Source organism: Tetrao urogallus (genome assembly GCF_951394365.1).
Source record: "Tetrao urogallus genome assembly, chromosome: 3".
Classification (NCBI taxonomy): Eukaryota; Metazoa; Chordata; class Aves; order Galliformes; family Phasianidae; genus Tetrao; species Tetrao urogallus.
The window spans coordinates 14,077,284-14,098,273 of record NC_136815.1 but is presented as its reverse complement, the minus strand read 5'-3'; the positions used below and the strand labels follow the sequence as shown (position 1 = coordinate 14,098,273).

General features: G+C 38.4%; 1 protein-coding gene across 1 annotated transcript in view; it reads right to left on the bottom strand.

The window, feature by feature from the left end:
• Positions 1-20,990, bottom strand: part of EIF3H (eukaryotic translation initiation factor 3 subunit H) — a gene marked incomplete at its 5' end in the record, with an annotated part of 80,824 nt that overhangs the window by 46,698 nt on the left and 13,136 nt on the right. The window contains one exon of the mRNA XM_079533195.1: positions 12,056-12,212. Coding sequence (XP_079389321.1) covers positions 12,056-12,212 — 157 coding nt within the window. The remainder of the gene's footprint in view (positions 1-12,055; positions 12,213-20,990) is intronic.

Below are 20,990 nucleotides of genomic sequence, written 5' to 3'. Positions count from 1 at the left end.
TAACAGTTTTCAAAGTTTTTACTCTTCAAATACAAAAACACACAGAGAAAAGGATGACTTCTCTTTCACTCTTTACGCATCCAAATATATCAATTTTTTCACTTGGAACAATACTGTAAGAGAAGAGGTTGGATGATTCAGTCCAATGGAGCAGTGTAAGAAACAGGAACCCCTTTCTCAAATGCCATTTTGAAAAGTGAAAGAAAAATCTCAGAATTCTACATTTGAGAATAGAGTGACTTTTTGCTTTTAACTCTACACAATTATATCAAAGTTGAATTTTACAAAGAACTCCCTCATCCTTCAGCCTGCAATTCATTATTTCAATTAGTGTCGTGCTTTCCACCCCTTCCATGCACATTTCAATTTCTGACCCATTATCTTAACTCCATTTCAAACAAAACAGCAGGTAAATTTTTTGCAACAGAGATCAGCCTTAGATGTCTCACATTTTCTAAGTGTTCTGTCCTAGCATTCTAAACCCCCCTCATCAACAGAACTGAGATCTCATTTTCCAGTAGCCAGGTATATAAAGGCCAACGCTCCTGTGGAAGACCTCAACTCCTATGCCTTTCCTCAACAGTTTGAGCACACGTGTTTGTAGAAGGGCTAGGATGCCTAGAGCCAGCTGATGCCTCCAGGCACAGCAAGGCATAAATCAGAGCCTGTGTCCCAGCTGGACAGCTGCATGGCTTTCAGAATGGCAGTATTAACCTTGCTCCAGTTTACATCTGAATGCTTCTCCTCACTCCCACTCCTCAGCACTCCTCTTACCTTCAGCACTCAGTGCCTATCAAAAAACCATCATGCATGCCTCCAAATCTAGTTTCTGTAAGTCCATCAACCCCTGAGTGAACCTGAGCCATTTCTTTCATCTGGTTTTCCATCACAGCATACCATCAGATTATTTTACAAAACACTGTATTCTTCTAACAAGCAATAAATCCATGGAAAAAAAATAACAAAAAAACACAGAACGTATGTATACATATGTGTGTATATACACACACACACACACACACACTCTTTGAGGGAGACCTTTCAGTCCTATTTTGTTTTTAAATTATTCTTTCTACTCGTGAGGAGAACTGTGGCACTTGGTCTGGCTCCTGAATACTTGGTGCTGTGACTGCGTCTTTCTTGCCTATGATGGAAGCTGCGCAGCCAGACAGCAAAGCATCAAGCCTAGAAAATCATTCCCATTATGATGACAGAAGAAAAAACAGATGAAATCTTGCCCTTGTAGCTTTCATTACTCTGCGTAGGACTGAGGAATATGTTTTTCCAGCTAGGGGAAACACTTGGCTCTGAGGACGAAGGCCTTCAGAATTTTATGAGCAAAGATCTCCATTTTTAAGAGCGCTTGTTGTTTCGCTATACAAGGAAAGCTTTCGAGCCTCTGTGTGTACCAGGAGTGGCACCCAGTGTCCAAACTGCATCCTTACAACACCGTCTTCGATTTCCTTTTCCAACTGTCTTCCTTCACTCCTTTCTCCCCGACTGCAGCCACAGAAAATCAGCAGCTCTGTGAAATGCACGGCTTCACCATCAAGCTCACCAAGTAAAGCAGCTTGCACGAAGCTTTTGCCAAACTGTTTTTAATCAAGACTGCAGAGATGAATCAAATTTTAAGCTATTTAATATAGAGAACAACTATCAAGTCTGGTAAAATTATTTAATTAAGCTATGCAGCTACAGATTTGAACCCTGAATAAAATCAACATTTGCATATACCATGGTCTTTCAAGTGCACTCAACAACTGACTTAACAGCCACAAGCTGATTTATTCCTGGTCACTGTTAGTGCTTTTATAGCTCCAACCAATTTTATTAAACATGGCTTGTTAAGGCAGAACTAAAAATCACCCAAGGAATTACAAAAAAAATATTTTCACGTGTTGCAGCTATGTGGGATTTTTAAAGACAACCTGTTGTGCTTGGCTACAACGACTGACTAAAATCAGTGTGACAAATCCAGCAAATAAAGTCCTTTTGTTTACTCCCAAATTGATCAGAGGGTTAAGGTTTAGGTTTAAAAAGAGATTCAACACCTGGATCCGGCTATAAGGAAAGCTCCCCCCCAAACTGCTGCGACAGCCCCCATTTCTACTACTGTTCCTTCGCTGACACAAACAGTTGAGAGTTAGAGATGCTGGATTAGGATATTTATCTATAGGAATGATTATCCCAAAATATTAAACAGCTGTCGCTTTCTCAGCAGGTAAGATCGCGGTATATAAACCACTAAAAAGTCAAGATTTTTGCACAAAGAACATAGTGGAAAAACCCATTTCCACCCCTGTATGGAAGTTTAATTGCAAGTACCATTCAGGAATCGTGCCAGACTTCAGCCAGTCAGTATTCCCCTGTCACTAACGTTAAATCCTAAAGCACAGAAGTGTGCCATCACCTCTCAAGCAAGAAAGCTCAGCACTGCCCATCTCACTATGTGCCCTGCATGTGCAAGTTGGAGGAACATTACCAGCACCTTGTCAGAATCCCAACGCCTTGCAGCTGAGTGCTGTTCTGAGCTCATGTGAACTAAGATTAGATCTGAGTTAGAGTGCAAATATATCTGAACCAGCTTTTCCCTCTAAGCCAAAAGGCATTAACTTGGCACAATTTAACAGTTTAATCAAGACCTCCAAAATCCCGGAGTTCAGTGTCTGTTCTGCCTCCCTAACTTACCCCTCTAATTTCTCTCCAGTATAAATGTTATATCTCGGAGCTTTTGTATCACACAGATGATTTATTTATATACACACACTGAAGAGAGCATTCAAATCTGCTGCATTATTTTCATGTCAAGATTTATTTTGTTCTAAGGAGACTTCCACTTGCAAAACCATGCACACACTGCACAGCAAATATATCTCTGTTAGGTGCCTAATATGGCCAGGGAAACCATTTTGATTATTCCGTGCCCGTTTATGCATTGTCCTACAAAACAATAAGATAGAACAGCAAGAAACTAGCAATTAAGAGAGTCTGAATGCACATCGGGAATCACTAAAATCCACACCAGCCAAGTCAGGAACAATATGACTGATGAATAGACCGTATTATATTAGGATTGTTAGCAAGTATTAAAAAATTATCCTTCACAGATGTCCCTTATGACAGAAATATATTGCACAAAAACATGTCTTTTTTTCCCCCCCTGAAAGTTTTCAGAAATCTTTTCGTTTCTATTATTGAATAAAGCTCCACAGTGCCTCATGTTGGCTATAAATATCTGCATCAAGGATTTATCATACCAAACCTACGAAAAAAAAAAGTATGAATATTTTACTAGAGAATAAACAATCTATTTTAATGTGTATTTTTCTACTGCATTAATTTATGCTGAACCCAAGCATATAATTCAATAAAGGAAATCAAACTGTGTGTTCAGCAAACAGTGAAACAAAAGAAGCTGCGTACTACAGAAACTTCTCAACCAATACACCACAAACCAAAATAAAGCAAACGTCCTTTAGTTAGAAGAACAACCTTATCTCCCATAAACACATTGGGTAGGTAGGCTGATGAGAAATTAAAAACATAAGCTGATATAAACTACTCCTTCTGCAGCTGTGCACACCTAGACCATTCTCAGCACAGTTTTAAACTAGTTTGTACTTCCCTAGTTTTGTCATTATTAAGATTCTATACACTGGATCTAAAGTTCTACTGAGGATTTTTCTCCTTTCTATCAAAGACAAATATTTCTCTAGAAAATCATTTAAGTTTAGCGAGCTTTGTGAATTGATTGCTTATCCCTTCAACTCCACTGCTTCAGTAGGTTTGCTGTTAACAAAAATGGATTTCAACCACCTCTACTGCTTAAGTATTTAATTCAGGATTCAGCACTGAACCCTGGGCCAGTAACACAGCTCAGTCCATTAACAAAATAAATATAAACACTATACACTAATATGGCACGACTTGGGCTTAATGCCTTTTATACCTTGACAATATACACATTTTTTGTCAAATAGAACACTGCCTAATTTCTTCAGGTTATGCAGCTGTGAGAAAACCATAACACATTATTAGGCAAGAAACAACAACAAATCATCCGATGCCATTTCCTGCTCACTAAAACATCCCAACTGATCTTTAAAAAGTTGTCATAATTGCGTTGCATTGTAAGATAAAAAGCATATTCCTCAGAACAATAAATCTCACATAAGAAGCTGTTACTCTAACAGTCCCCCACCTGCAGGAATACATGTTGTTTCCATGCACACATCCCAGAGCTGCTCCCAGCCTTTACCATTTGGAGCAACCGTCAGATTATAAAAATCTGTTCCATGACCTCCATGCAACTTTTGCAAGAAATTTGCAGTTCAATGTTTAATTTTTAATTTTTTAAACTATGCCCAAGACAATACAGTTGTGTTCACCACAGAGCATCAATAGTGTTTTAGGTGATATCTTAAGAACGCTAGCACTGCTGTCTGGTCACAGAACAGAAAACATATCTGATAGGGGAGATAATACAAACAAAAAAGATTGATACATTTTTTATTTACCATTACTTAGTATTTCAACCCATTCTTATCACTTTTACTCAGATGTATTGCTCTGAGTTGTTGTTGCTATCTCCATTCCCTTTATTCTGCCTCTTGGAATAAGACTCCAGCACAAGGGGTTTATGCAGTTCGCTGTACTTTCCTTCTGCTCCCTCAAGTTTATTGCAGCATTCTTCAGGGAAGGAAATGGCTAAATACTTGTATTAGCAGAAAAGGAAAGGGGAGGGGGAGAATGGAAACAAGTAAGAAGGTGTTAAAAGATCATTCTCCTTCTTTTGGTGCAGACACACTAGAAGTGTTACCAAAAGAACAAATGAACTGAGAGTCATAGCTAGTTAAAGGCATGGGGGAACACAGGGACCACAAAAGAAAAAAAGAAAAAAAAAAAAAAAAAAAAAAAAAGAAGAAAAATCAAATGAAAATCAGTCTCTTAAGCAAGGACATGCTAGAGACCACAACAAAACACACACAAAGTGGAGATAGCGATCCAAGCAGCCAAACAGAATGGAAATTTCCATTGCTGCAGCATGTTGTCTAGGACTGAAGACTCACAATGAAAGATGAAAAAGCAAGTTTTATTGCAGTGGACACCACTGTCTTCACATGGTCTGGGCTTCCTCCTGCAAGAAGCTCATCTGCCAGGCACAGAGGTAGCCTAAAGCTACTATCTGCTCGCCTAATTTTTGGGCACCTCAGAAGGCACCTACCTCAGTGTGACAGTTGAGCACACGCCTGTCTGTCTACCAGGATGCCTATTGTATGTTACAGCATTTGCCTGAAAAAAAAAACCTTTTTTCTTAAAAAACAAATGGCTACATCCAGACTTCGACTAAACTGTGGTATAGAAAAACTCAAATGCTCAGTAAAAAATAGAGCACATGTGAAAAAAAGGCAGCACACTTCACTGTTGCCATATGTTCACACTAACATCTTTTCAGAAATGAATCTACTGAAACTGTACGAAAACAGCTGTAAGGAGCTGTAAGGTTTACTTGGGACTCCACAATCAGTACAATTAGCACCTTAGGTATTGGTTACCATAAGTTAATGATAAAATACAAACAGGAGATCATTTCTGTGTGATTTTAAATGTGGAAGAATATACAGTATTTCCATATTAAGCCTGCATATCCCCAAAACAGAACAAATAACACATTAGGTGAATTTGTAACAAGCAAATAACCTCAAGATTCTGTGTAACTCACCAAAAAGTAACTCTGAAAATCCTTCTGAGTACTCAGGGAAAATAACCTGTAATTTTTTTCATCTCTACTAAGCATTAAGCATAAGACTTTCTATTTCCAAATGACTATCATAAAATTTATAGACTACTATGTGAAAACAAAGCACATATTAAAACCTAAATATACTTTCTGTATTTCTTCTTACTCTTCCCTGTACACTTTTAGTCAGAGTGCAGCCCGTTGCATTTGCAAGAAGAAACAAAATCACAGAGCTGTCTGTAGCTTTTTATTTAACCTGAAGAAAATAAAGAAATTGAGCTTTCATATTACTGATTACATTTTAAAAAAAAGTGCTTCTGCAAGCGTTATAAAATACAAAATATTCATCTAGCAAGCTGCACAATTGTATATCGTGGTTATAAATGAAGAATAGAGTTGAGATGGAACACAAACCATGAAGGAAAAATCTTCTGGCTTCAGGTTCAGCACTTGCATGCAGTGAGTACCTGAACGCCAGGGCTGCACGGTGCAGTGCTGCTCAGCCTGCTGCATACAGCCCTACCTGCACAGCTGCTGCCTGCAACTGAGAACCCTCTCTCACCTCCTCTTTAGGACTATTAAATGAGTGTTCTGAAGTACAGTTTTCAGTAAATTCCAGCGTAACTACGAGTTTATTATTAAATATGGTAATGAAATCCACTGCATGGGTGGCTTACAGAAATCAAACAAATGGACCGAATTACTGGAATCCGGCAGATCTAAGTATTTCATCTTTAAAATTACTCAAAGAAAAATGTCACAAAGAACATTTTCTTCAAGTAAGATAAAAGGCGTTACGGCATTCCTGTGTTTGGTGCATATTGCCCCGACTCCTTCTGCAGCACATCTTAACGGACGTGGATTTAAATACAATTTTAATATGTCTGTGCTTAAAAGAGCACAACAATTCCTCAGTTTTGATTCAAAATGAGACGCTGAACAAAAGGATTTATTTACCTCTGCAAAGTACTATTTCTACAGCAAGAAGGAATCCCACTCGAGAATCCAGAAGCGCTACAAGCAAAGGTATTTAGCACCAAGAAAAGGAACAGAATATGCAACAGTATATACGCAATTCTTAAATTGACACAGCCCGCATAAACAAAAGTCCCTGTCTCCGCACTAACCGAGGGGTTAAACGCGTGGGGATCGGGAACGGGAGAGGAGAGCCGGACGCGGCCGCCGCAGCCCCGCGCTGCAGCAGTGCGCGCGGAGCTCCGCAGCGCCCGGCGGCACACGGACGGACCTCGGCACGGGACGGGGCGCCACGGCCCCGCGCTGCAACGCTCCGCTCCCGGCCGCCGTGCGCGGGATGACGGCGCCCCCTGGCGGCGCCCCGCGCGGGAGAGCAGAGCCTCGCCGCACGGCCGCCATCCCGCTGCGTAAGGGCGGACGGCAGCGCTCGGCCTGAGCGAGATGCGGGGCATGGCTGCGCATTGCTTTCCACACAGACTTCGAACCCCGCCGTGGAAGACGAGAAGACGCTGCGCACTGTGACGCTGGGAAGCACAAACTCAGGCAATGCTGTTCTTTAAGGACCTACAACGCCAAGCGCAGCAGCTCACAAGCTTAGCTTTAAGAGATTTAACGTCCAGAACGGCTCCTCCAACGGGACAGGAACCTGAACAGAGAACGTTCACTTCAGTCTCACTGCAGTGAGACCAATTCAAGCACGCGTGCCCCAGTGTGATGCTTATCTTAAATTAACTCCTCTAAAAGCGCGCTCCTTCCAGCCGTGTGAAGCCCTCTAGCACCACGTAACTGCAGGGCACAGTGCTGGCAGTGCTGCAGGTCGGGCTCTGCACTAACAACTGCTGCTGCCACTGTCTGCTTCAAACCCTGAAAACCACCACATGGGATATACGTGTCGCTGCACATGCCCCTGGGTTTGAGGCTAAACTGCAGCCACACGCATCGCAAACCGTGCAACGTTCTCGCTAAACGCTCACCGTGTTATTTTAGTTATTACTGACAGCACAACTAAACACAGCCTACACACAACAGATACACGCAAACGTAAGAATCCTGAGATAGCTCTTTTCTGAAAGCTGACAAACAAAATTAACCTTCAAGCGAGGAAGTAAAATTCACACAAGTGAAGACATCACCTTTCCATCTGCAGTATTTCACAGCGAACTTGATGAAAACTCCACATAGCTACAAGAAAATTCTAACATTCTAGAATTTTTTCTTTTTAATACATGATTACACAGTTGTCTCAAAGTTGTTATTGGCACAACTACCACAGCACTTAATCTATTATCTTAGCTTTGAAAGTAAGGTAGTAAAAACATCTCAGGTTGAAATAAAGCGTCTCAAAACTTATCATGAATTTCAAAATGTACATTACATCATTTTTCTCTTCTGTGTTATTCGCTATGTAGCTTTTCTTCCTATTTAAAAGCAATGTGTATTCCTTGCATGGAAAGCGAGTTAACTGAAATGAGAAGAACAGAACACAACATGTCCCTTGCAGAAGCAATTTGTAGTCAAGAATAATATGTATTTTCTTCCTTAAATATTAATGCCATGCCTTACAACTTCTTTGTAAATGCTAACTGAAAGAAAAACTAAGCACAGACAAAAGCTTTGAAGTACCCTAAAGTGAAACTAATTCTCAGAAAACTAACCTCACAGAACAAAGATGTGCGTGGGTACTGCTCATTTCACAGCAGTGCTTTCACCAACAAATCCTTAGAGCAGAAATCATTAGATTCAACTCATGTTTAGGGAAAACCTGGAGGACGTCACATGAAAGTATCTTCTCAAACTTAAAGACCTCTGTTTTGAAAAATCATTTCAATACTTTTGAGCGTTTGAGTGCACTGAGAATAAAGAAATAAAGCTATTTGGAAGTAAAAGCCTGAACAGGAGTCTAGAGAGCAGCCCTAAAATCAAAGCCTGTGCTGAGGCATATTTTGCTGAAGACTCAACAACATATACCAGTTCGGCAATTTTCCTCCATTAGTTCACACATCATCAACTAAACTTCACCTACAGCTTTCTAGCACAGATTGCTGGGCTGAAAGTCTCCCTGGAAAATATTGTGCTACAGCAGGCCATTGTAGGTGTTTAAGACTTCCCTGACAGGAAAATCTTACGAAAAATTATACTTTGTAAAAAGAATCTCAGGAAGATGACACTGCAAGAGAAACTTTCTGAGATGAAAAACACCTGTGGATTCGTAAATGTTAGACAGCCCTCACAGATTTTTAATAAGAACTACTTGAAGCTAAATATATATATATCTTTTCTATACTTTCTAGAAATAGTCCAAACTAATCCAAAGAAAATCATCTTACACCAAAAAAAAAAAAAAAAAAAAAAGCAGTGACTTTTGTTTTTAAATTGTCAATTTTGTTTTTGAAGCAATTATATTGAGGCAAATAGTCAAAATTTACTATTAGTTCAGATATTAGCAGTGAGAAGCAAAAGTCACCTTTTACAATAAAAGCATATTTGAAGCAAAATGTCACCTTCTTAAATAAAAGCATATTTGAAGTAATGGTTGTTGCTAACAACAGTTAGAAATCCATCTTTATCCCACAGATTCTTAAACATCATTTAAGTACCTATTTCAAGTTTAAGTTAAGGGCATTTTCTTAGCACCTTCAAAAACGTGCTTTATATCAGATCTCAGTTTTAAAAACAAATCAGTAGCTTTCATGTTTCTTGCTAAGTACTCAAAAATTTGTTTGCTGAAATATCATCCTCCCATACATAAACTTCATTCTCTTAACAATAATCACCTCAAGAGCAAAAGGTAAACGTGTGTTTTACATGTGACCTACTCCTAGAGCTCCTGCAAGAGGATACAGAATAAACTGGTTTTTGTGCATTCATCCAGTTCTCACCATAGCAGATTTGGTGTTTGGGAACAGATAACTGCAGCATGATTGCTCCCCCCTCAGGAGGAGGTCAGCTGGGGTATTGTGGTCCCTGCAACCTGTGCAGTAGTCCCTGCATTAACACACAATCATGCATGGCCAAAGTCAGGCAGGATATTGGCAGACCAAGGTTAGACTCAATGATCTCTAGAGGTCCCCTGCAACCTCTACAGTTCTGTGATTCTGTGAAATGTATTTTGCAGGCCCAGAACCTTTCACTGCAAATAGAATTGTTTCTATTCCAGTATCCTGGATAAAAGAAAAGAGAAAAATCCAAAGACACACTAAGAAAACTAGAGGAAAAGGCAATACAGCACGATGCAGATCGAAGCGAACTATGTTCAGTATCTTTCTGGGTGATGGAAGTACTGAAGCGCAGAGATACTTTTTCTTTCCCTCAGTATCTCTGGGTCTGAATTAGGGTAGACACATAAAACCAGTGGTACTCATTTATACAAGTCTTGTTTGGTTTGGGTTTTAACATGGTGAATGTTAAGGTTCTAGCAGATAACAATGGATCTCTCTGCTTAAATACCTGCATCTAAAAGAAAAAAATCTTTTGAAAATCCAGCGAAATAGTTGCATAGAGAAGCACAGCTCCAGGGAAAACAAACAAGACACACTGACGAGATGGAGGACAGTTCTATTCCAAGGGTAAAAAGCTATGTAACACTCAGCTGGCTACCTCAAGAGACACTTTGTTTCGATTTTCACCTTCTCTAGCCCCTCCACATGAGTGAAAGTGCTTAAGAGACCCAAAGTAAAGGTAACGCAGAGTGAACAAGAGCAGTGTGTGAATGATTTTGCCTGCTCAACTATTTTACCAAGAAGGCAGAGAACCTCTTTGTACATAGTGCAGCATTGGAAAGCTCTGCTGACACGGTTGCCAATTCCACACTGCTGTTAGGCACGTAGCAGTTAAACTGCTACACGTGCCATCTATGCTGGCTCGAGTTTATTCTTCCCTCTGTAGCACTGGAACAGAAGGTTGATATGCTAAGGCATCCTGGTATGGGAAGCTCCACAAGCATTGCCTTTGCACCTTACTTGATACCAGGATAAGTGCCTGCTTGCTGAGAAGAGAAAAAGAAAAACTGACAAGAGTTCTTGAAATGAAGTTTTTTTTACAAGCAGGAACAGCTGAACCTTGCAATAAGATCACAGACTTACAGCTTCAATACGGTTGTCATAGTGAGATAAATCCATCTCAGAAACTAAGAACGTTATTTCACTGCTTGCTTATCTATTGGCTACACAGAAAAAAAGCAGCCTTTTTGTACAGCAAAAACTAAAGCACAGGCTCCAATTAAAAATTTAGCTTACTCTAATCCTTTGAAGAGATACAGAAGAGAAATAATATTTAAAACATCTCTTAGGCTTTAAGAAAATATAGCTCTGACTCTGGTACCATATTACTGTAGGACAATTAACATTCCCTTGTTTTGCTGTTCTTAAAATTCTGAACAACAAAACAAAACAAAAGCAATAAGCAGCTAAGAAACTTTACCAAGCTGCACAGTCTTAAAACAATCTCTGTTTTAAAGGCAGTTCAAGGTTCTTTTGTAATAAGATATTAATTTAATAATATCTAATCTCATTATAAGAAAAATGAGTTTATGCCTAAACACTACTTAATCTTGCTCAAACTGAATTAGCAAAATTAGATAGAATCAAGCTTCCAACCACAACTCCTTTGATTATATTGCCTCTTCAGTTACTCTTGAAGTCAAATTGTTCTTCTCTAAAACCTAACAAAGAAGCATTTCTACCAGCATCACTAGATGTATACATACACACAGTGCAAAGATTAGAATTATAAACCTCTAAAATTTGTTTTACAAATTTTATAATTCTGTGTCAGGTCAACTATGTTAACTTATATTGACAATAAAATAAAAAAACCTGCTAGGCCAGCAAGTAAGCACCGAGAGAGATGTAAACCTCTGATACTACTTGTAGCTTAGTTGGAGAAGCAAAAAATCATGCAGATTTCATGTTAACCAGTGGTTCTTAAACTTACAAAGCTTTGCCTTCCAGGCTTTCAGTAAGTACTTAACACATATAAAGAAATCCACAGGGAGGCAATCTACATGCTTGACTACATATATACACATACATGGACATACAAACTGTAAGTCTTTTTGTGAAATGGATACATGAATTATACTGGAAACAAATGTAATTTTCAGTGAGACAGTCTTACTCTACAATGTGTGTATATACATTATAGTATTTACCTGTAACTTTCCATATGCTGCAGTTGGAAATGCAAGATAGCATTTTAAGTAGAGCAGTTATGCCTCAAATCAAAACAAAAACACTCTCTGATCACACAGAACCCATTGGCCGTGGTGAAAAAAAATCTCTTTTTGCAAATATGGCTGGTGTTTGTTTTACCACAAGTTCTGCAAAAAATTGTAGCCATTACCTTCATCAAAGTCTGCATCATCTTCTGTATGCTGAGGGAAGGGGAAACAATTTGTGATTTCAAGTCTGTCATCCACCACAAGACCCAGCAGCACTCCCTGGACCACTTCATTCCCCTGTCCTTCTTCTTGGTAATGTTTAATGATCTTTAACACGACCTAAAACGCAAAGACAAGAAAACCATAAGATGTAATCATTTTTCCCCCAACAATTTTAAAACTCATAACTATATTCTTTTAACTGTTGCATAGACTAGAGCTGCAAAACAAGCGAGCTACCAGTTAGAATGCCAGTATCTTCAAGGCAAGTTAAACAACAGCCACTCTTAAAATGTTGGGGAATTTAAAGACCACTAAATGAAGTAAAAAAGCAGTTCTAACTCATCTTTCTGAAATACCCTCCTAAAATGAAATATTCATTTATGTTTCTTTGTCTGTTTCAACTTTATCTTCTTGCTCTAATTTTTATTAGCTCTCACTTCAAAGAAACATTACCAAAACATCTTGAAAGTAATTATGGAGAAACCAGTAGGATTTTTTTTTCTTTAAAGCAGAAAACGTACTAACATTTAAAATTGCACCTTATTGCAATTTTACTTCAGATAGTCACGCAATCTGTATCTTGTGAACTACATATTTCAAGGAGTAATGAATGATTAAAAGGAGTATAAGTTCCTTCTCTTTTTATTATATTTCTCACTTCCTTTCCTAAGTTTGAGTTCTACAATGAATGACTCATAAGGCAATACAAAAAGAAATGGAACAGTATAAACAACCATCACTCATAAATAGTTACATGGTAGAAATGCTACTTTACCAGAAATTCACTGCACAAATAAAATTTTGTTTAATAATAAAAACTAGAACGTGACAGGATATGGTTACCACAAAAATAGACCTCAAAATCTTATCCTTGGTCCATCACATGTGGATTTTATTTCACTAAATCCCAATCCACCCACCCAAGCAAAATGCACCAGAAAATGTCTGACAATGTGTTGTTGTTACACTACTGCTACAATACATTCACTGGTAAATCCCCCACTATAATGGATTTCAGCTCAACCTCTTGAGGGTTGTTTAAGCTTATATTTAAATATCAGTAACATAGATCTTTTCCTAGCTTGTCCTTATATATTTGTTCTTAATCTTTGCCTCAGTTGGCAAAAAACACTCTTAATAAATTAAAGAGTTGCGGTATAGATTAAATGGAAGAAAAACGTGCTTTGAAAAAAAAAATTATAAATAGATTTCCTTCATGGGGAAGAACTGGAAGCAAAGGAGAATTTTGCAACACTTAAAAGAAGTGCAGCAAACACGAACTAGACCATATCGATCCACCAAATATCTGTTATCACACAGCCAACACATAAGTAATACTGAGTCGCATTTTGTTAAATGTAACATTTGCTATATATTTGCCATAAACTCGGTCTTTCACTCAAGAAATTCATAAAAAAATAATTCAGGACAACATACAAATAATACATACAAAAAACAACATACAAATAATTCATTACAACATACCATGCTCTTTATGTACTGCACTACTATTCTCAAAATACAGCCCAAAAAGCTTCATTTTTTCAGTATTTTTCTCCTCATTTGCTATTGAGATTTCTGTGTATATTTACTGTTCCCATTACAATTCCCATTTTCCTACTGACTCCAATCCAAAAGCGCTTCTGATATTATGTCAGTTTTATTACAGCATTTCTGACAGCATTTTCTGTGAGTATCTGCTCACAGAAAACAGCAGCAAACAAAAAGAGCACTGGCTGTCACAGACCATCAATATTTTTCAGGAAGATAAAACTAGGGATTCAAATGCTAGTCAACTACTTCAAAACACAACAAAGTTGTTACCAAAGTCAGCAATTTTCTATCTCCAACCTGAAAATCACAGCAACTATTATCCAGGGAGACACAGACCCCAATTTAGGCTCACCCACAAGATTGTTTTCTAAAGGAGTCTAAGTAAAGTAGAGAAGAAGTAGCTCACAAACTCGCTTTTCTCAATTTCACACCCATTAACAAGCTGCAGAAGTTGCGGTTTATGACTGCACTGGAAAATACATTAGCTACTGAAATCATTTATGAAACAATAAATGAAGGAGTCTGAGAAATGTACCTGATGACACGTCAACCCTGTTTTCATTTTGTTCTTTGTTCTGGAGAGTTTCATTTAGTGCATAGCACACAAGCCTTTAGTGGAGCAGGCTCTTCAACTGGGATTGAAAAGCTTGCCAACAAAATACCGTATGACCGATACAGACATAGGCACTGAAATTCTTATTTCACTATTAAGAACAGACCTTCAAATGCAAGGTCTGCTGCTCTAAATACCCTCAGAACCATCACTGCTACGCCACTGCCACATGAAATTAAAAGTAACAAGAAACATTTCAGCTCTTACCGTCATTTAAGTAATGCAGTTACAGAATATGACTCGCCAACTATTAAAGGCTGCCTACCTACTGGAGTACAAAACACATTAAGCAATGTGACTTACTATAAAAACACATATTTAAACTTTGTTTTTTAAAGATTTTAAATTCCAGCATCTCTGAACACAGATATCAGTCGTGTGCATAGCTTAATATTTCATACATACTAAATGCATTTACTAAGATATACAAGGGCTCTTTAGAAGAGGGTGGGTTTACAAACAGCTACTAACTAAACCTCAAAAGTACCCCAGCATTGTAAAGGTAGTCTTCAAAAATTCCAAAGCAATTCAATCACTTGGAGTAGCCACTTGCCAAATTTTAATGGCCATTAATCCTTAATTAATTAAAAAAAATGCTAGCTGTTTAGCAGTGTTTCTAATCTTCAAAGCACTGCTCAACCATTAAAAATGAAGTCATACTACAGAAAGAAATACATTCTGAAACTATTAAAAATGCTCAAAGATGCATATTTTAGTCGTATGAGCAATTTCAACTGGACATAATACAAAAGCACAGCTGTTTATTTCAAAAGTTCATATTTTAATACAGCAATACCTTTACCATGAACTGACAACCTCAACAGCGGGGATCCTGGAAACATTCAGTTGTAATGACAAGAATATGTTAAGATACACATGTTTGTATTTCTCTGAAGAGAGAAAACACCAAATCAAAGTACTGAAAGTTCATATGTAGTTCTGTTCCAGAGAGCTGAAAGTGCCTATATTAAAACCAGATTTCCAGTACCTCTGCTGAGCTGTTTCTTAGAGATACAAAATTAAGCAAAACAGAGTTACTGGTAGCCCACTAAATACACAATGAAACAAGCTGATTTATGTTCTTAAGTCATGTATTTAAACCTTTCTGAATGCTTAACAGTGTTTCCCACCTATGAAAGCTTTATTAGCACAACCACCAGCACCAGTAGCCAGGATCTGGGGAGAGAGTGTAAATAGTGATGTTATTGAGCTGTTTTCAAACAGATCATAACTGACATGGGCATCAAATACAGATGGCGCCATGACAGCCACATCCTCTCACTAAATAACACGAGGGAAAACCGTGATCAATATTTAGCTTGGCAAAAGTCTTGAAAGCTTTTACTGGTAATAGTGGCTGACACATTTTGAATGCGTGTTATCACAGTCCTGGAAGCTTTCCCATAGCAATTCTTAAAGCTCGGACCACGAACCTTTACGTTTACCGCTACATCAGGAATGGCAATTTCATTTAAACTCCTAGCGTGGAAAACGTTCAAGAGAGCAGAACTGCCAACGTACTTCTATAAATGGACAGGTCTGAACCGATGAAACTAACTCATGCAACTGTACTGTCCTAAACCCACAGATGTTGGTGAATTTTAATGAAGTTTAAATGTTGGTATCTACTTAATCCATATTAAAACCACTCTGGAGAAAATGCTATTTAATCTGTTTGATACTTTCCAAATGGAGACATACCAAGTTGCATACACTCTAGCCTCCGTGGCATTTCTCTCCACACGCCACACCAAAAAGCAAATCCACAATCTGTGCTGGGCTAAAAATCAATTGGCTATTCAGGTATTAAACTTCATTAATCAGGTAAGCATGGAATGGCTTTGTCTTTATCAAAGACCTGGAGAGCTGGAAAAGAGAGAAAACTACAGAAAGATACAGTGAAACATGGGCGATGTTAACATTTGTTAATAGCACCAGGTGATGTTTTTACAGAGGACAGATAAGTACTTATCCTGCAGTTACAAAAGACAAGTTCTGGAAGCTGATGAAGCAAAAGTTGCCTTGAGCTGATTTATCACCTGGCTGTAGCACCACTGGATAAGACAGAAACAAAGTATCTCAGCTTTCCTACCTGAAAAAAAGAAACTCCAAAGAAATTAAAGATACCACTGTAAGAAAACATGTCTAATACATGTAATGCTCTCTCTGGATGTTTACGGTGACAGATGTTTACATACACACAAAGAACTTCAAGTTAATTGGAGTACTACTAGATCTCAAACTTAAGGAGTGTAGATTTAGATTGGATATAAGGAAGAAAATTCTTATAAGGGTGGCGAGGCACTGGAACGGGTTGCCCAGAGGTGGTGGATATCCCACTCCTAGAGATATTCAAAGCCAGCCGGACGGGGCTCCGAGCATCATGCTCTGGTGGTAGGTGTCCCCGTTCGATGCAAGGGAGTTGGACTAGATGACCTGTAAGAGCTCCTTCCAACCCAAACAGTTCTACAATTCTGCATCCTAGCCTTTTTGTTGCTGTGTATGAAGCTTCACAACAGAAGACTGAGAAGTACTTAAAGTGGAACCTGCTCCCCATCCCCAGCTTGCTTTTAGAATAAAGGCCCTTACAACCATTAGACCAATCTTAACCCAGAAGTTAATATACACACACACACTTATCTTCCATTGCAATCTTTGACATCTTGAATTAATGGCTTTGATAAATATCTCTGATTGTAACAATATCTGTTGTAAAATACAAGCCCTCTGATCTGAATACATTGTACAAAAGCTAAGGCCAAATGGATAAGATGGGGTAAATTTGAAAAGCAAGGTAGCTGTGGAAAAAATAAAAAATAAATAAACTTACTCCTGAACTTGTTGATAAGTAACAAGTTCAGCCCACAGTGTTACGTACAGCAAGTCAAACTGCCATCGTTTCAACTGAAGGACTCAAAAAGCCCACGTTTCACCCTTTGACTAATGTCTTAATACCAACTTTTAGAAAGCCTTTGGAAATGCAGTTCTTGGAATGGTAAACTTGCATTTTATGTCACTCAACAGCTAATAAATACCAGATGTTAAAGTCTTATTTCTGAACTTGACAAATTCGGTGCTTCAAAACATAATTCCATAGGAAGCACAGCAAAATGCTGCGTGCCATTTCATACCAATTCAATCAGGTGTGAATAGTAAAATATCTTTTGACGCAAGACTGGAAGTTTCCAGAAGCTGGAATTCAACTACTACTAACAAAGCACACTGATCAGAGGTGGTCCTCATATAATGGATATTGCATCTGTTTTAAGGCAAAATTACAAATCACAGGATTCTGTAGGTTTTGTCTCAGTACGAAATCCTGTGATAAATTAATTTTAATTGAATGGAAAAATACTAGATTTGAACTGTAATTTTAAATATATTTATATACTATGCGTTCCTGTACTATTTGAATACTTCTGGGAACTGGAAGTGTCTGAAAATTATCCAAAATTTTTTATTCCCTGGCTGAGTTACTACATCAGCTGGCACCACAATGTTTAGCTTATAAAGCTGAAGAATTCAGAAGATTTAACTGCAGGAAGTCTTTCAAAAAGCGCAAAATAACACATTGCTGAAGAAAACCATCTAAATATGATTACTATACTGCACTGCTAGGGCACCAGAAGGATCTAGATGACATTCCATATTACCTCCTGCTTCATCTCATGCTTATACTTTCTAATTCACCACTTTCCTGTTGGTTTTTTTTTTTGTTTGTTTGTTTGTTTTGGTTTTTTGGGGGGGTTGCTTGCTCTGGGGCTTTAAGGAAGATTAAGGGAGATGATGTTTTCATTTTTTTTTCCTGCAACAGCACGAAGAAGAGGTGTTTAAATCCATACATAGCACTAATTGAGGATATACCCTGCTACTGAGTGGATGAATCAACACACAACTCAAAGTTGGTGACAGGTCAATAACATTTTATCACTCCTTCCTTACCATTAACTGGTTACATAAAATCTTGGCCATAGCTAGAAATACTCTATCTTACCATACTGGTTTCAGCTAAGATAGCGTTAAGAAAACACCAAAGTCTGGTTGTCTCCCAGTGCTACATGCACAACTAGGCACAGCTAGGCCACTTGGTGGAAGAGCTGCTGCCATTATGGTCCAGCAGCAGGAAATGGACAGAGCCAGAATTAGGCCAGCAGTTACTCCATACCACATGTGGAAAGCCATACAGTTGTGGGCAGTCGGCTAGGGGCAGGCCACCGCTGCAAGGGTTGCAGGACATCAGTGAGCAGATGGAGATATATTGCATTCTTAGTGGGCCCTTGTTCAGTGTAGAGAAGACATTCTTTTTCTCCACTTCCCATAGAACATGAAGAGCTCATGCCACAGATAACAGACATCTCGAACTGTATACAAAGGTTAAATTACCACAAGGTAATGCCCTAAGTAAAATATTTCATAAGCATCTACTCTCTCAGTTGTTTCATTATTTCTCCTTTTAGCAGAAAGTAATTTTAAATGCTGCAATTCAGGAGCTCCAGAATTTCCCAGCAAGCAAAACAGAAATCCAGTCTAACAACGACAGGGCCTTCCTCTACAGGAGGTAAAGCCTGCCCAAACCTTCTGGCCTCCACAGTCTTCTGAAGGTGGTGGTCATTCACACAGTGCAAGTACAGGCTTGATAAAGACTGACAGGTGAATTGACACAAATGCATTTAACGAAAGCACACAAAACCTCTCATCAATTTTTCATTCACTTTATTACTGTGATACTTCAAAAACTGTAGAGATTTGAGGATATAAAGCCTACCAAAAAACCCCCACCAAATTATAGAAATAGCTGTTTTTACATAAAATACGAAATAAATTGGTAATATCTATAAGGAATTCTGGCAAATATATTAAAGATGTAAAAATGCTACTGACAAATAGGCAGGTGGAATTTAGCTTGATGAACTGAAGCAGTACAGGCACAAAAGCCTGTTCCTGTACAAATACAACATAAGCAGGGGAGATCTCTGGGTTTTGTTAGAGGCTCAGTGGTTTGCCACAGGCTGCAATTCCTTTGACTCTGTCAGGAACTTGCATTTATCAGCTAATGTCTTGTAGTACCATGAAAAATGTGTTTATATTTAATATTTACTGTTTAATATTTAATATTTACTGTTAAGTTACATTTACTTGTAACCAAGTGAGCTGCTTGTTCTTGCAAAGGAAAAAAGTTGAACACAAACTGCAGCACACCAAATGAGGTCATTAAACAGCTGAGAAAAGTTCATTAAAAACACAGAAACACATCAAATGTTAGATCAAGGTGTCTTTTAATGAACAGATCCATCTCTTCCTGATTTTTGTCCCACCGCATTTTAATTTAGCTTTTTAGACTACACAACAACTCAGGCTAACAACCACCGCCATGATCGCACACAAGCCATCAGTATAAATATTGTCTCACTATAAGTCAAAATGCATGATTACATTTGTGCACTCAAACTCTCCATTGTCCTGGTCACAGACTGGTATAACAAATTTCTCTGCAATGCAAAGTTTCATAACAAATTTCACAGTACATGGATTCGTGTTCATTCCCACGGAAACCACCAGGGCCACAGGCACCACAGAATAACCTTCTTGTAGAAACACTTCTGTAACACAGCCTCAGGATTTCAATCCTGCAAGCAGCAGGGCATTAGATGCTATTAGCACACTGTTAGGAGGCAGTGATAGGGCTATAATAAAATAAACGTCCAAAATCCTGCTAGTTACAAGTGGGACAGACCATAGCAGCAGTACTACCAAGTGTATTATTTCTCCTATTTCCAATCTTTTGAAAGCTGAAAAACTTAGTATTTTAGACAGTTTTTCTAAACTGCCAACAAAATTTATAGTTATTTTTAACAATTTCAATACATAACCTTCATTTCAAGAGTGAAAGCTGATGAACTGTGCCCTTTAGAAGTAGTGTAAAGTTTCAACATCTTCCAACTGATACTCCAGAGCCTTACACATATATACATATTAACTGTATTTTGACATATTTTGTGTATAAGTAAATCATCATCACTGAAATATTCAGAGTCCTTATTTAGCTAGCAGCATATTTGCAAGCAGGTTTTACTCTTTAGCATCAACTTCCAATACTTCCCTATTGATTTAAAAAATGACAGACAAAAGCAGCAGTAGACAATTTTATTAAAGCAGGCTATCCTTCAATCAGATTGTACCAAACTGTAAACCTTTCAAAGCTAAAGAAAAATTGCAAGATAGTCACTCCTATTTGGACTTCAAAAAACAGCTTGACTGGAAGAGGGCATGCTATGTTTTTCACGACAGTTCATCTTTTGTAAAGACCATAACCTGCTCAACATAATGGCAGTGCACATACTATTAGTGCTTCTCTTAAAAAAATAAATAAATAAATCACCATTTTCAAGTGCGTTCAGCAGATGCTTCTAAGTAGCCAGTAAAATCTTTACTGGCCCTGACTTCCATGGCGGAGTGAGCTGGGCTTGTTCAGCCTGGAAAAAAGAAGGCTGTGGGGTGACCTCATTGCAGCCTTTCAGTACCTAAAGGGAGCCTACAAACAGGAGGGGAGTCAATTCTTTAAGTGTAGATAACAAGGAGAACTGGTTTTAAGTTGAAGGAGGGAAGATTTAGGTTGGATACCAGGGGGAAGTTCTTTACAGAGAGAGTAGTTGAGGTGCTGGAATAGGCTGCCCAGAGAGGCTGTAGATGCCCCGTCCCTGGAATTGCTCAAGCCAAGTTGGATGGGG